The following is a 13,097-nucleotide window of genomic DNA, read 5'->3' as shown; positions in this document are numbered from 1 at the left end:
GCACCCATGGAATCTCTCTCCGCTCCCTGGAAGCAGGCTAGCTCCTGGCCTGCCTCGGCTTGGCCTTTGTGGGAGGGACCTGGGGGAAAGAAGAAGGGCTGTCTCTGGGACCATGCCTCCTCCCCTAAGGAGGAGGACGCAAGACGCGTCCCTAAACTCCCGGGGGAATTAGACTTTTGGGAATGTTCTGGGGAAATCCCTGGGCGGTGAATTGCTGGGGGCTCCGCCCCCCGATAGGTGGACCGCGATTGGTCTTTGAAGACCCCGCCTCTTTCCTGGGCGGGGCCAAGGCTGGGGCAGGGGAGTCGGCAGAGGCCTCGCTCGGGCGCCCGGTGGTTCTGCTGTCTGGTCTCACCTCGCCATGGTTCGTCTGCTTCTGCAGTGCGTCCTCTGGGGCTGCTTGCTGACCGCTGTGAGTTGTTTTTGCCCCCACCCGACGGGATTTGGGAGTGGGGAATGAGGAGGAAGGGGAAGCAAAACTTCGGGGAAGAGACCTTCCTGGCTGATTTTTGTGGGGGCAGGAGGGTGGGTGGGAGCTGGACAAGGTGCCCCCGCTCCAGGCTGAATGGGGTGGGCTGCCTCTCTCTTCTCCCGGGCTGGGGTCCTGGGTGGCCTACAGGGGCCGCACAGGGAAGGCACCGGCTGCACAAGCGCGCCTAGACGGCGTGGATGGGTTTAGGGAATCTCAGAGGCTGGCCACACAGAGGCTGGTAGGGGGTTCAGAGGGCGGGAAGTGAGGCGGACCAAGGGAAGGGGCGGGTCTGGCCCGTTTCCTGTCCCCTTCTTATTGTGGACAGATGCCAGCCTCTGTAAGTGGTTATCATCTCCTTGCCAGCTGGGGCTGCCTTCTTCCAGGGCATCTTGTGGGAAAAAAGATGGGTACAGAGACCCAGGTACTTTTTTGAGATGACAAGGAGCTTTTAACATCGCCCCCCGCCCTGAACCCTATCTTGGGTGTTCCAACCTAGGAGGAATCCCCAGGGCTGTGCCTTTTTCTCCTGAATTTAAGATGACATAGGGGACCTCTGAGGGAGATGAGCAGTTTATGGGACCCAGTAAAGGGTTTGGAGACCAGGGTTCTGGTTGGCTTTGACCAGGGCTGGTGGTCAGAGGGCTGGAGAAACCAGGGGTTTCTCCAGGCATCAGAAGGGCTCGGAGCCAACCAAGCATATCTCCGGGATTTTCAGAAGCCTACACTTGACTTACTTTTTGTTTAAATGTATTTTTGTAGTTCCTCATTCTGGAGGCTGGGAATCCCCCAAGTACCTGACTCCCTCATCCCAGCCCCTCTGGCCTGCCCCTACTTTCAAGGGCTGTAGATTCCGGCATGAAGCCTGGGCAGGAATGACCCATGGTGTGGGGGGTTGGCAGCAAGGGAAGAGAGGGAGTGGGGAGGCTGCTTTGGTCCCACAGCTTTCACTTTCACCTGAAGCAATGGCTCTTAGGGAGCAAGGAGGCAGGGGAAGGGCAGAGCTGGAAAAGAGGTAAAGGGGGGCCCTTGTGGTAGGAGTGGAGGAAAAGCCAGAGGAGGTGGGGTGAAGGGTGTGATCCAGGCTTCTCAGGAGCGGAGTCTGCCCTCATAACTCCCAACTTTGGCTCCAGATAGAGGTTGGGCTGTGACAATGTCAGAAGCTATCTATTGAGGGCTTCTTGTGTGTCAGGCTCTGAGCCAAACACTGCCTGTTTTCTTTGTCTGATTTCCCACAACTCCCTCATTATACAGATGGGCAAACTGAGGCTCAGAAAGGGGGATTGTCTTGCCAAAGGTCTCATAGTTAGCTAATGGAAGAACCTGGGTGTGAATCTAAATCTGTATGATTCCTGAGCCTGCCTCTCAGATAGTGAGAGTTTTCAAGCTCTGGTCCTGAGCTCTTTTGTGGCAGAAGGGCCAGAACTACGGGGAGTGAGAACTGGGGATTGACAGGCTTTTAGAGGAGGGCTTTATTTCTCATGTGTTTGAAGATGGTATCGAGGACTTTCTTATCTTTGGGAGTGTGGGAGCTCCACGTTCACAGGATGGTGTCTTGTGATGAGCTGGTGGGGGGCAGTGGCTTTTTCTATTTCCTTTCCCATTTTGGGTAAGACACATTTCTGTAAGCAATTTGCTGAGATACCCAGGTTGAATGAGAGCCACCAATTAGGTAGGATTCTGTACAGCCAGCCAGGTAGCCGGGGTGCTGGCCATATATCATGCAAGCAGATACAAATGAATGATGATTAAAATTGCCGTTTAATGAGCACCTACTATGTTCCCGACACACTGTGCCAGGCCATATACATGTATTCTTTCTTATCTTCACAGTCCAACCTGCAGGGCAGGCATTATTACTCCAATTTTAGAGATAGGGAAACTGAGGCTAAGAGAAGCAAAATAACAAAGTGTTACAAAGTCAAAGTCAGGACTGGAGTCTAAAGCTGTCTGACTCTCAAACTTGTGTTCTTTTCCCTGGCTGTTCCCAAAGTGTGGGACGATTTTAAGGAGCACATGGACATATAATTAAACATACACTCACTTTACAGTTCTTTTAAAAATCCTTCTCATTTTTTTCAAAGAGGAAGTCTCTGGAGCTAGAATAGAGTTAATGCCTCTCAAAGCCTTGCTAATCCTCCTTTTAAAACAAAAATCAAGAGCAGGCCTAGGGTGGAGGGCCTTCAGCAAGCAAAGCAACCAGCTGGGGTTTAATAACCTTGTTTTGCTTCCTCATAATTTATTTTTAGGATTACCTTTTATTTATGAGAAGTGATACTGGTTCTTGTCTCTTGGCGAAGATGTAAGGTTTACATTTAAGGTAAATGTACTGGCCAGGCACAGTGGCTTACGCCTGTAATCCCAGCATTTTGGGAGGCCAAGGCAGTCATATCACTTGAGGTCAGGAGTTTGAGATCAGCCTGGTCAACCTGGTGAAACCCCATTGCTACTAAAAATACACAAATTAGCCAGGCATAGTGGTGCACACCTGTAATCCCAGCTACTCAGGAGGCTTAGACTGGAGAATTGCTTGAATCTGGGAGGTTGCAGTGGGCTGAGATGATGCCACTGCTCTCCAGCCTGGGTGATGGAGCGAGATCCTGTCTGAAAAAATAAAATAAAATAAAAGTATTGAAATTAACAAGAAGTAATTAATAGCATGGGTGGTACCTGGATGTAGCAAAATGGTGAAGATGAAACACAAATTGATGGAGAGAGGGAGCATTGAGACTTGAGTTCTCATTTGGACTCTGTCACTGTGAAACTCTGGGCAAGTGACCCTCCTCTCAACTATCTGTCTCAACTATCTGTAAAATGAAAGAGTGTGAGTTTACCCTTCCAGCTTTACATTCTAGCATTTTATGAGGGAAGGGCTGGATGAACAGATGATGAGGAGTTGAAGGAAGAAAACATGATGGGTCTTGGAAAGGAGCAGGAAGGGAAGCAGAAGAATAGGAGGAAGAGGCCAAGTGCTAAACATAGCCCCAAACAGCACTGGGGCCAGCTGAAGTCAGCTAGCTTCAGGACTCCAGGGGAGCTGCTGGAGTCTCCATATCCAATGGGATCTTTGAGAAGAGGAATGACTCAGGCATCAAGCCCAAAGGATTTCTGTTCAGTTCAGAGAATGTGTGAGTTTCCAGTACCATTGCTTTGTAAAATATCAGAATGATTCTCTGGGTGCGATTATAATCAGCTCAGTTGGCAATTTACTTGAAAACAAACATGCCAAATATCATGCAGATTCCACTTTCTGTTTTGACTTGCACTTCAGTTTGCAGCCTCTGTCCTGGATGACTTTTACCTTTCTGCTGAAGAGGCTACAGCGGAGATTTCAAGATCCCTTCAAATTGCACCATTCTGTTTTTAGGTCTATCCAGAACCACCCACTGCATGCAGAGAAAAACAGTACCTAATAAACAGTCAGTGCTGTTCTTTGTGCCAGCCAGGTGAGATGCCAACCCTCTAGCCTCATCATGGGGCCCCCCTTTGCTTTGGTGGCAGACGCAGACCCCATGTGTTAACTGTAAACTCAAATCTGAAACGACCCACTTCCCAGTCCTGCTTCACTGTCAGAATGTTCTGGGTTCCCTCTCTACCAGGTAAACCTCTGTCTACCCTGAACTAGGGATCCCAGCTCCTCCATCTTCCTTGCCTGACTATGAAGGCTCCAAGACTTTCATCTTTGAATCCCCTACCCTAAAGCCTGGCCTGATCATTGTGTGGCTAGTGTCTGACTCATGGAGTTGGCCAGAGCCCTCCCTCATTTCCTGATGTTTTCCAGGACAGAAACTGGTGAGTGAGTGCACAGAGTTCACCGAAACGGAATGCCTTCCTTGCGGTGAAAGCGAATTCCTAGACACCTGGAACAGAGAGACACGCTGCCACCAGCACAAATACTGCGACCCCAGTGCGTGGGCTGTTGGGAAAGGGACGCTTGGGAGCCGGGTTGATATTGCAGCTAATATTCCTGACAATGCAGCCGTTCTAATTTTATGTAGCCAGGGTTTGTTCTGATTGGTTGGAGTCCGGCTTGTACTGGCCATTAAATGATTTGATTGCCATCTCTACGTGGAAGAGGGTTTGAGGAAGAAAGAGCAGGCAATGTGGGGAGTGAGGCTCAGACCATGGTCCAGTGGGGCGTTCCCATCCTTCCTGCCCTTCTCTTCTCAGACCTAGGGCTTCGGGTCCAGCAGAAGGGCACCTCAAAAACAGACACCACCTGCACCTGTGAAGAAGGCCAGCACTGTACGAGTGAGGCCTGTGAGAGCTGTGTCCCCCACCGCTCATGCTCGCCTGGCTTTGGGGTCAAGCAGATCGGTAAGTGGCTCATCTGGGAATCAGTTTTGGAGGTGGGACAGAGGAGCTTAGGGCCCAGGGTGAGGGGCTGGGCAGTGGGCACTTAGCTCCAGAGGCAGAGGAAGTGGAGGCTCCAACCTATGTCGGCATCCCCACTGGAGTGAGCTGCAGATGGGACCTTGTTCATTCTGCCTCCTGCCATGGGCATCTGCCTTTGAAGGGCAATGGGAGAAATCCTCCTGGGGACTGCAGCTGTTGGGGGCAGCACCACATCAGAAGAGTGTTCGAGGCAGGAGCTCTTCCCGTCCTGCCTGGCCACTGGCTCCCTTGCGAGCCTGACAGGTGGTCCACTGTGATGGTTAATGTCCCCCTCCCCACCCACTCCCAGCTACAGGGGTTTCTGATACCATCTGTGAGCCCTGCCCGGTCGGCTTCTTCTCCAATGTGTCATCTGCTTTTGAAAAGTGTCGCCCTTGGACAAGGTATAAACACTCATTGCTTGTGTTTCCTGCTCTAAGAGTGGCATGGAGCTGCCTGCATTCTCCAGCCACCGTCCTGTCCCCGCTCCCAGAGGTCCACATGTACTCATGCACTTGTGAAGCATCTGTAGAGTGGCCTCATGGCCAACCAGATGGGCATGTTTCCACATTTTTCTTGCCTGCTCTCTCTTTGAGGTAATAGACACTGTTGATCTCTCGCTTCATGAGAGCCTCCGATTCTGGGGGTATTGGGACACTTATCTTAGCTTTCCTTCTGCCCCTCCTGCTTCTCCTCAGTTTTCCTCCTCTTGCTTTCACCTTATCTGGCTTTCTAGGGCTTTCTGGGCTCTGGCTGCTCACCCTGAGGGCCTCTCTCTCTTACCTCCAGCTCCAAACCCACACCTGGTCCTGCCTTCTGACTGTCTACATGTTTTGGGAACATACTCACTGTCTCCACTGTTGCCACTTAATTTGGGCTTCATCACCGTAGTCTGGGTGATGCCTTTTCTGCCTCCGGGCCTCCCTGCTTCTGGTCTCTTCCCTCCAGCTGGTTCTCTCTTCATCCTCTTGCCAACATGAATGTTTGACAGTTTCTTTCAGGTCATGACACTCTCCTATTTGAGACGCTTCCTATCTCTCTGTTGGAACCAAGACTCCTTAGCATGGCATCCGACCTTCCTGCTGCATTCCTGATCTCTTTCCTGCATTGCACAGCTTCATGCTACTTGCAATCCTCTGAACACACTCTTCATTCTCTTCTATCAAACTCATCTGCCTGGAATATCTTAAACATGGGCCGCAAGCCAGGCGCGGTGGCTCATGCTTGTAATCCCAGCACTTTGGGAGGCCAAGGCGGGTGGATCACTTGAGGTCAGGAGTTCAAGACCAGCCAGCCCAACATGGTTAAAACCCATCTCTACTAAAAATACGAAAAAATTAGCTGGGTGTGGTGGTGGGCGCCTGTAATCTCAGCTACTCAGCAGGCTGAGGCAGGAGAATTGCTTGAACCCGGGAGGTGGAGGTTGCAGTGAGCCGAGATAGCACCACTGCACTGCAGCCTAGGCAACAGAGTGACATTCTGTCTCAAAAAACAAACACCTGCCCTATTAACTTTTTGCATTTGATTTTTAAAAATGGGCAAGATAGGCACATGGGACAGAAGGCACAAAAGAGCCAAAGCAATATCTTTCTTCCATCCCTGCCCCTTAGCCTCCCAGTTCTCTCCGGAGGGAGCCATTGTTCCTTGCATATCCTTCCAGAGATTCTACATATAAACAAACCAACACACACACGCACACACACACACACACACACAATCTCCCTCCTTTTACTTTTGCACAAATAGGTGTATACCATATACATTTTATTTGTTAACTGTCTACCTTTCCCAAATAGATTGAAAATTCCTTAAATGTAGAGACTTGGCCTTTTTTTTTCTTCCATTGATACATCCCCTATTCCTAGAACAGTACCTGATGCATAGTAGGTGCTTAAATTTTTACTGATAAATGTTGACTGATAACTGGAGGCCCCAGTGGTATAGTGTTAATGGAACCAGTGCACTGGCTTACAAATCTGATTACAGTTCAGTAAGTGTGTGACCCTCATTGAGCCTCAGTCTCCTCATCTGGAAAATGGGAATGGCCTTCATTTCACAAGGCTTGAGCTAAAAACATGTAAAGTGTATTGTAAACTTTACATGCTCTACTCATGTAAGACTAAAGTAGGCTGGGCGTGGTGTCATACCTGTAATCCCAGCACTTTGGGAGGCCAGGCGGGCAGATCATTAGGTCAAGAGATGGAGACCATCCTGGCTAATATGGTGAAACCCTGTCTCTACTAAAAGTACAAAAATTAGCTGGGCATGGTGGCATGCGTCTGTAGTCCCAGCTACTCGGGAGGCGGAGGCAGGAGAATCACTTGAACCTGGGAGGCAGAGGCTGCAGTTAGGCCGAGATCGCGCCACTGCATTCCAGCCAGTCAGGCGAAAGAGCGAGACTCTGTCTCAATAAATAAATCAATAAAAACTTTAAAAAAGGCTAAAGTACATGCTTTCTTCAAAGCTTCTCTCTCTTTCTCCCACCTTAGGCGATTTTTCCTTTGCAACGTCCTGTGTCCGTTCTGCTCTACTCTTCCTGGGGCCGCCGGGACCAGGTCTCCATCATCTCATATCTAGACGCTTGCTGTGCCTCCTGACTGGCCACTCTTCTGTCATTTCTCCTCCTCTGAGCTCTCCAGGCAGCTGAATCCTCTCACTAGTGAAGTCGCCTGGTTGGGTGCTGATGAGACTGACCAGCTGAATCCAGTCGAAAACTTCACACCTGCCAGTGATCTGGTTCTAAAGACACAATTTTCCATAGTTTCCTAACACCGTCCTGCATGCCACCTGCCTGATTTCCCCACATCACATGGTCCCACTTAGCGGGACTGCACTGCTGATCCACATTTTACATCCTTTAGGGCCCACTCAGGTCTTACGTCTGAGGGAAGTCTTTCTGGAAGACCCTTAAACCAGAGGTTCTCAACAGGGGGCAGTTTTGCTCCCTGTGGAATGTTTGCCAATGTCTGGACACATTTCATTTGTCACAAATGGAGAGGGGGATGCTACAGGGATCTGGCAAATAGAGGCCAGGGATGCTGCTGAATATCTGCAAGGCACAGGACAGCCCCCGCCCCCCTGACCCAGTAAAGAATGATCCAGCCCAAACGTCACTGGTGCTGAGGTTGAGTAACCCTGTCTTAAGCTGAACTCATCATCTCTCCATTCCAGCCTTGGTGGATTCTGTTTCCTCGGAACCATTGCCATCTCACTTTAGCCTGCCTAGATCACAAAGCATGGCACTCATTATAGATTCCCCTATTTATTACTCCTTCAAGATGTGCAATAATCTTTTCTCTGCACTTTTAAGTTCTGTGAGAACAGAGTCTGTATCATTCCTATAATAACCAGCATAGGATGTTGCACGTATTGTGTGCTCAGTGAACCTGGATTTGTTGATTGTTGACTGACTCACTCTAGAGTTAGAAATCTTATGCTTGGGGAAACTTAATATCTCTTTCTTTCTCTGTGTGTGTGCCTTTGTGCACGTGTCTGCGCATAGCTGTGAGACCAAAGACCTGGTTGTGCAACAGGCAGGCACAAACAAGACTGATGTTGTCTGTGGTGAGTCCTGGACAATGGGCCCTGGAAAAAGCCTAGGCAAGTGGGAACTGAAGGGGGAGATGAGGCACACAGGAACACTGGATGGGAAAAGGGGGAGGGGAGGCAGTTTGGGGGTGTGGTATCACAGCTCTGCCACTTATCTTGGGAGCCTGGGCAAATCACTTCCCCTCTCTTAGCCTCAGTTTCTTCATCTGTAAAATGGGATGATAACAGTACTTCATTAGTAGGTTTTGATTTTAGAGTGAGAAGGTTGGCCTACAGCAAAGATCAGATAATGTAAATCAGTGAAAAAGGCCAGGAGTAAGAAAAATACATTCTCTTTGCTTTTTCTCAAACTGTACTTTCCTGTCTGTAGGGCTGGGACTAGAATGAGGTGAGCAAGGCACTTGCCCTTGGGCACAATATTTAAGAAGGTGCCATAAAAGTGTAGTAATCAAGGTAAATTCATTTAGATGCAATATTTTTTAAAATAAAAATTAATGCAAATAAATCTATGATGAGCAAGAGAGCAACATTTTAAATAAAGAACAGGATCCGACTCAGTGTTTGCACGACCCCGCCTTACTCACCTCACCCTAATCCTGGCCCTGGTTCCAATAAAACGAATAGGCAGCCAGCCTGCAGGCCATAGTTTGCTGACTTGGTGTCTGCCTGATGATTTTCAAAATATGGCATTAAAAGAGTGTGGTTATCTTGATGACTGAGTGTTTTGGACACCCCTTTCAATTTTATCCTAAAACAATTTCATCCCTTGCCTCACCGTAGTCTCTGCCCCACCTTTTGGTCTTTCTTTTATTTTCCCACTTAGAAAAAAAAATTTGGCACGAGAAATACTTTACCTTTCTCCTCCACTCTTCTATGCCAAAAGCACCATGCAGACATGAATCATGCTAGACCTCAGCGTTGGGCAGAGAGCGGGGAGTGGCGGGGAGCATGGTGAGCCGGTGGTGACAGCCGCCACCACTCGCTTCAAGCTGATGGTTCCCAGGTGGGGAGGCTGCCCAGTGGAACCCGATCTTCCCAGTTTGTAAGAGAAATTAGATGTCTAGGTTTTAATATGTTATCTCCCAGTTTAAAAATGTCAGCAAGTATTTCCAAACATTAAAAAATGTTCTGGTTCCTTTAAAGACATCTGCCAGCCACATTTCCCCAAAGGCTGCGGTTTGAACCCTGTGATGTAGATGAGCTCTGACACTGGAGGATTCTGGAGTCTGACAAGTCACAGCAGGTTGAGGGTAGGGAGACCCTGCAGGTGAGGGGTACATGCTGAAGTCCCGATTTCTCCAGGTCCCCAGGATCGGCAGAGAGCCCTGGTGGTGATCCCCATCTGCTTGGGGATCCTGTTTGTCATCCTCCTCTTGGTGCTGGTCTTTATCAGTGAGTCCTCAGGTGGGGAGGTGATGCGGGAGTGAGGGGGGACCACCTGTTTCCTAATCTGGCCTCTCCAACTCCCCATCCTTTTTTTTTTTTCCTCTAGAAAAGGTGGCCAAGAAGCCAAACGATAAGGTAGGTCGCCCCTGAGAACTGGGACAGAGTTTTGACAAACTGGAAAAATGGCCTCACGATTGCCTATGGGGCAGTAAAAGTGATTCAGAGTCTGTCGCTGCAGCCAGTGGGGTGGCAGCAGAATTGGGGACTGTGACCCCCACCCACCATGCTCCTTCCATCTGGAGCTCAATCCCCCACAGAACTGCCCCTGGAACCACTGGCAGAGCCTAACACTGGCTGTTCTTCACTCCTTTCCTGGCATTCAATGCTTAGGGAGCTGCATCTTTGGGCCTTGGGGCTGGGTCAAATGGGTGGGAGCAAATGTGGCAGCCCCTTAAGCCCAGTGGCTCCCACTCTGGAAGCTCTTCGTCGCCCTTGGTGTGGCCAGCAGGGGGCAGGAGGCACCCAAGGAATCAGCACTGACCCGCTGGGGAAGGGATCCGCTTCCCAGGGAGGGGCTCCTCAGAGGCACAGCTGCCTCTGTTGCTGGGGGTGACCTCACACCTTGCCTCCCCAGGCCCCCCACCCCAAGCAGGAACCCCAGGAGATCAATTTTCCGGACGATCTTCCTGGCTCCAACCCTGCCGCTCCAGTGCAGGAGACTTTACATGGATGCCAACCGGTCACCCAGGAGGATGGCAAAGAGAGTCGCATCTCAGTGCAGGAGAGACAGTGAGGCTGCACACACCCAGGAGTGTGGCCACTTGGGCAAACAGGCACTTGACCAGGGAGCCTGGTGCTGCTGCTGCTGTGGCGTGAGGGTGAGGGGCTGGCGCTAACTGGGCACAGCTACCCCCTCCCGCCTGCACCCCTGCAGTTTGAGACAGGAGACCTGGCACCGGATGCAGAAACAGTTCACCTTGAACCTCTCACTTCACCCTGGAGTCCATCCAGTCTCCCAACATGTATTAAAGACAGAGGCAGAAGTTTGGTGGTGGTTGTGGGGGATGTGGTTTAGTAATATCCACCAGACCTTCCGATCCAGCAATTTGGTGCCCAGAGAGGCATCCTGGTGGCTTCCCTGCACCCAGGAAGCCATATACACAGATGCCCATTGCAGCATTGTTTGTGATAGTGAACAACTGGAAGCTGCTTAACTGTCCATCAGCAGGAGACTGGCTAAATAAAATTAGAATATATTTATACAACAGAATCTCAAAAACACTGTTGAGTAAGGGAAAAAAAAGCATGCTGCTGAATGATGGGTATGGAACCTTTTGAAAAAAGTACATGCTTTTATGTATGTATATCGCCTATGGATATATGTATAAATACAATATGCATCATATATTGATATAACAAGGGTTCCGGAAGGACACACAGAAAACCCACAGCTCGAAGAGTGGTGACGTCTGGGGTGGGGAAGAGGGGTCTGGGGGAGGGTTGGTTAAAGGGAGATTTGGCTTTCCCATAATGCTTCATCTTTTTCCCAAAAGGAGAGTGAATTCACATAATGCTTATGTAATTAAAAAATCATCAAACATGTAAAAAGAAAAACGGGGGCGAACATGCTGGGTGACATGAGCTGTTTAACCTGCTGTGAGGCTCACGGAATGAGGGCATTTTCTATAGATAAATAAGAATGTCGCCAGGCCACTGCCCTCCAGGGTGGTTTCCATGGGTGCTCACATGTGCTATCGAGGTTGCAAAGTGCTCTTCCCATTTGACTCATGTTCACAAAAATAGCCTTCCCAAGCAGGGCGGGCCTGCATCCCTCCCTCTTTTACAGAGGTGGAAACGAGGTCCAGAGAGGCAAAGTGACTTGCCTATAGTCACACAGCAGTGTCTGGTGGTGCCATGCTCAGAGCTCCTCACTGTGGGTCCTGAGCTCCTCCCAGGTCTGCCTGCTGTCTGGAACTGACATCTGTAGCTCGTTCCCAGGGAGCTCCTGGGTCTCTCACCACCTTCTGACCTCCCTGTGGCTGCAGGAGCTACTGCTTCTCGGTCAGATGGTATCCCCTTCCCCCCAGCAGTATCTCAGGATAAAAATAAACTATCCTGTTCTCTTTTCCTGCTGAGCCAACTGAGGGGGAGCCTAGCCAGGAGGAGCGGCAGATGGAGTGGGAGCAGAGGGGAGGGGAGGGGAGGGGAGGAAGGTTGGAGGACAAGGAGGAGAAGGAAGAGCAATGCAAAGTGCCGTGGCACAAAGGTTCGAGGTGAGGTTTAACCCAGGGGTCTCAACCTTTCCCAGGAAAGAACCTGCTTTGGATTTCCCCAACACATCCTGCTGACTGGAGGGTGTGGGGCGATGTGGGGCAAGGGGAGATATGGAGAGGGCTTATCCTGATGGAGGCAGTGAGGGCAGCTGGGAGCCAAGAGAGGGGCACCTGGCTTGGCAGGCTTCCCAGAAGAGCTTTAAGAACCATTTGGATGCACCAGGTGGAGGCCTTTGGTTTAGAAAGTGGAGCAAAGTGGTGGTGGTGGGGAAGGGGAACTTTGGGACCTAATTCTTGTCTCTTACCTAGAGCCTAAGTGGGAGTGCTGTTCACTTCTATGGTGGTATGGTGGAAAGAGACCAAAGACCCACGCCTGCCACCTGTCATCTGTGTGACCTTGGATGAGTCACTTTCACTGCTTCACTTCTTACCTGACAAATGATGACAATATCTGCAGCAAACGCTATTGATGCCCCCTGTGTTTTCTCCTAGGTCAGAGATTCTCAAATTTGAGTGTGGGTCAGGCGCGGTGGCTCACGTCTGTAATCCCATCACTCTGGGAGGCCTAGGTGGGCAGATTACCTAAGGTCAGGAGTTCGAGACCAGCCTGACCAACAGGGCAAAACCCTGTCTCTATTAAAAATGCAAAAATTATCCGGGCATGATGGCGGGTGCCTGTAATCCCAGCTACTTGGGAGGCTGAGGCAGGAGAATTGCTTGAACCCGGGAGGCGGGGGTTGCAGTGAGCCGAGATCATGCCACTGCACTCCAGCTTGGGCAACAGAGCAAAACTCTGTCTAAAATAACAACAACAACAATAGCAACAACAACAACAACAACAAAACCTGAGCGTGTATCTGAGCCACCTGCATGGTGGTTCTTATTAAAGACTGTGGGGCCCCACCTCCGGTGTTTCTGATTCTGAGGGTCTGGGATGGAGATCAAGAATTTGCATTCTGACAAGTTTCCCCAGTTGTATTGATGCTGCTGACCCAGGGTTCATACTTGGCCTTCATCTTTCTTCCTTTCTCTCTTTCTCTCTTTCT

At 50.1% G+C, this 13,097-nt stretch overlaps 1 protein-coding gene across 3 annotated transcripts; it reads left to right on the top strand.

The window, feature by feature from the left end:
* Positions 1-277: 277 nt before the first annotated feature.
* Positions 278-11,172, top strand: CD40 (CD40 molecule, TNF receptor superfamily member 5). Of its 3 annotated transcripts, none has more exons than XM_011928876.1 (9): positions 278-412; positions 3,837-3,915; positions 4,251-4,376; positions 4,640-4,786; positions 5,154-5,247; positions 8,346-8,407; positions 9,695-9,784; positions 9,885-9,913; positions 10,413-11,172. In XM_011928876.1, the coding sequence occupies exons 1-9, from the start codon at positions 362-364 to the stop codon at positions 10,569-10,571; spliced, it is 837 nt and encodes a 278-aa protein (XP_011784266.1). In that variant the 5' UTR covers positions 278-361; the 3' UTR covers positions 10,572-11,172. The 3 variants fall into 3 exon arrangements, with proteins under 3 accessions (XP_011784266.1, XP_011784267.1, XP_011784269.1); XM_011928877.1 differs by having other exon boundaries at positions 8,346-8,447; XM_011928879.1 differs by lacking the exon at positions 8,346-8,407.
* The last annotated feature ends 1,925 nt before the right edge of the window (positions 11,173-13,097 follow it).

This window comes from Colobus angolensis, unplaced genomic scaffold (genome assembly GCF_000951035.1).
Source record: "Colobus angolensis palliatus isolate OR3802 unplaced genomic scaffold, Cang.pa_1.0 Scaffold8, whole genome shotgun sequence".
Taxonomy (NCBI): Eukaryota; Metazoa; Chordata; class Mammalia; order Primates; family Cercopithecidae; genus Colobus; species Colobus angolensis.
Note: the sequence above shows the minus strand (reverse complement) of the source record. Positions and strands in the feature narration are given on the sequence as shown.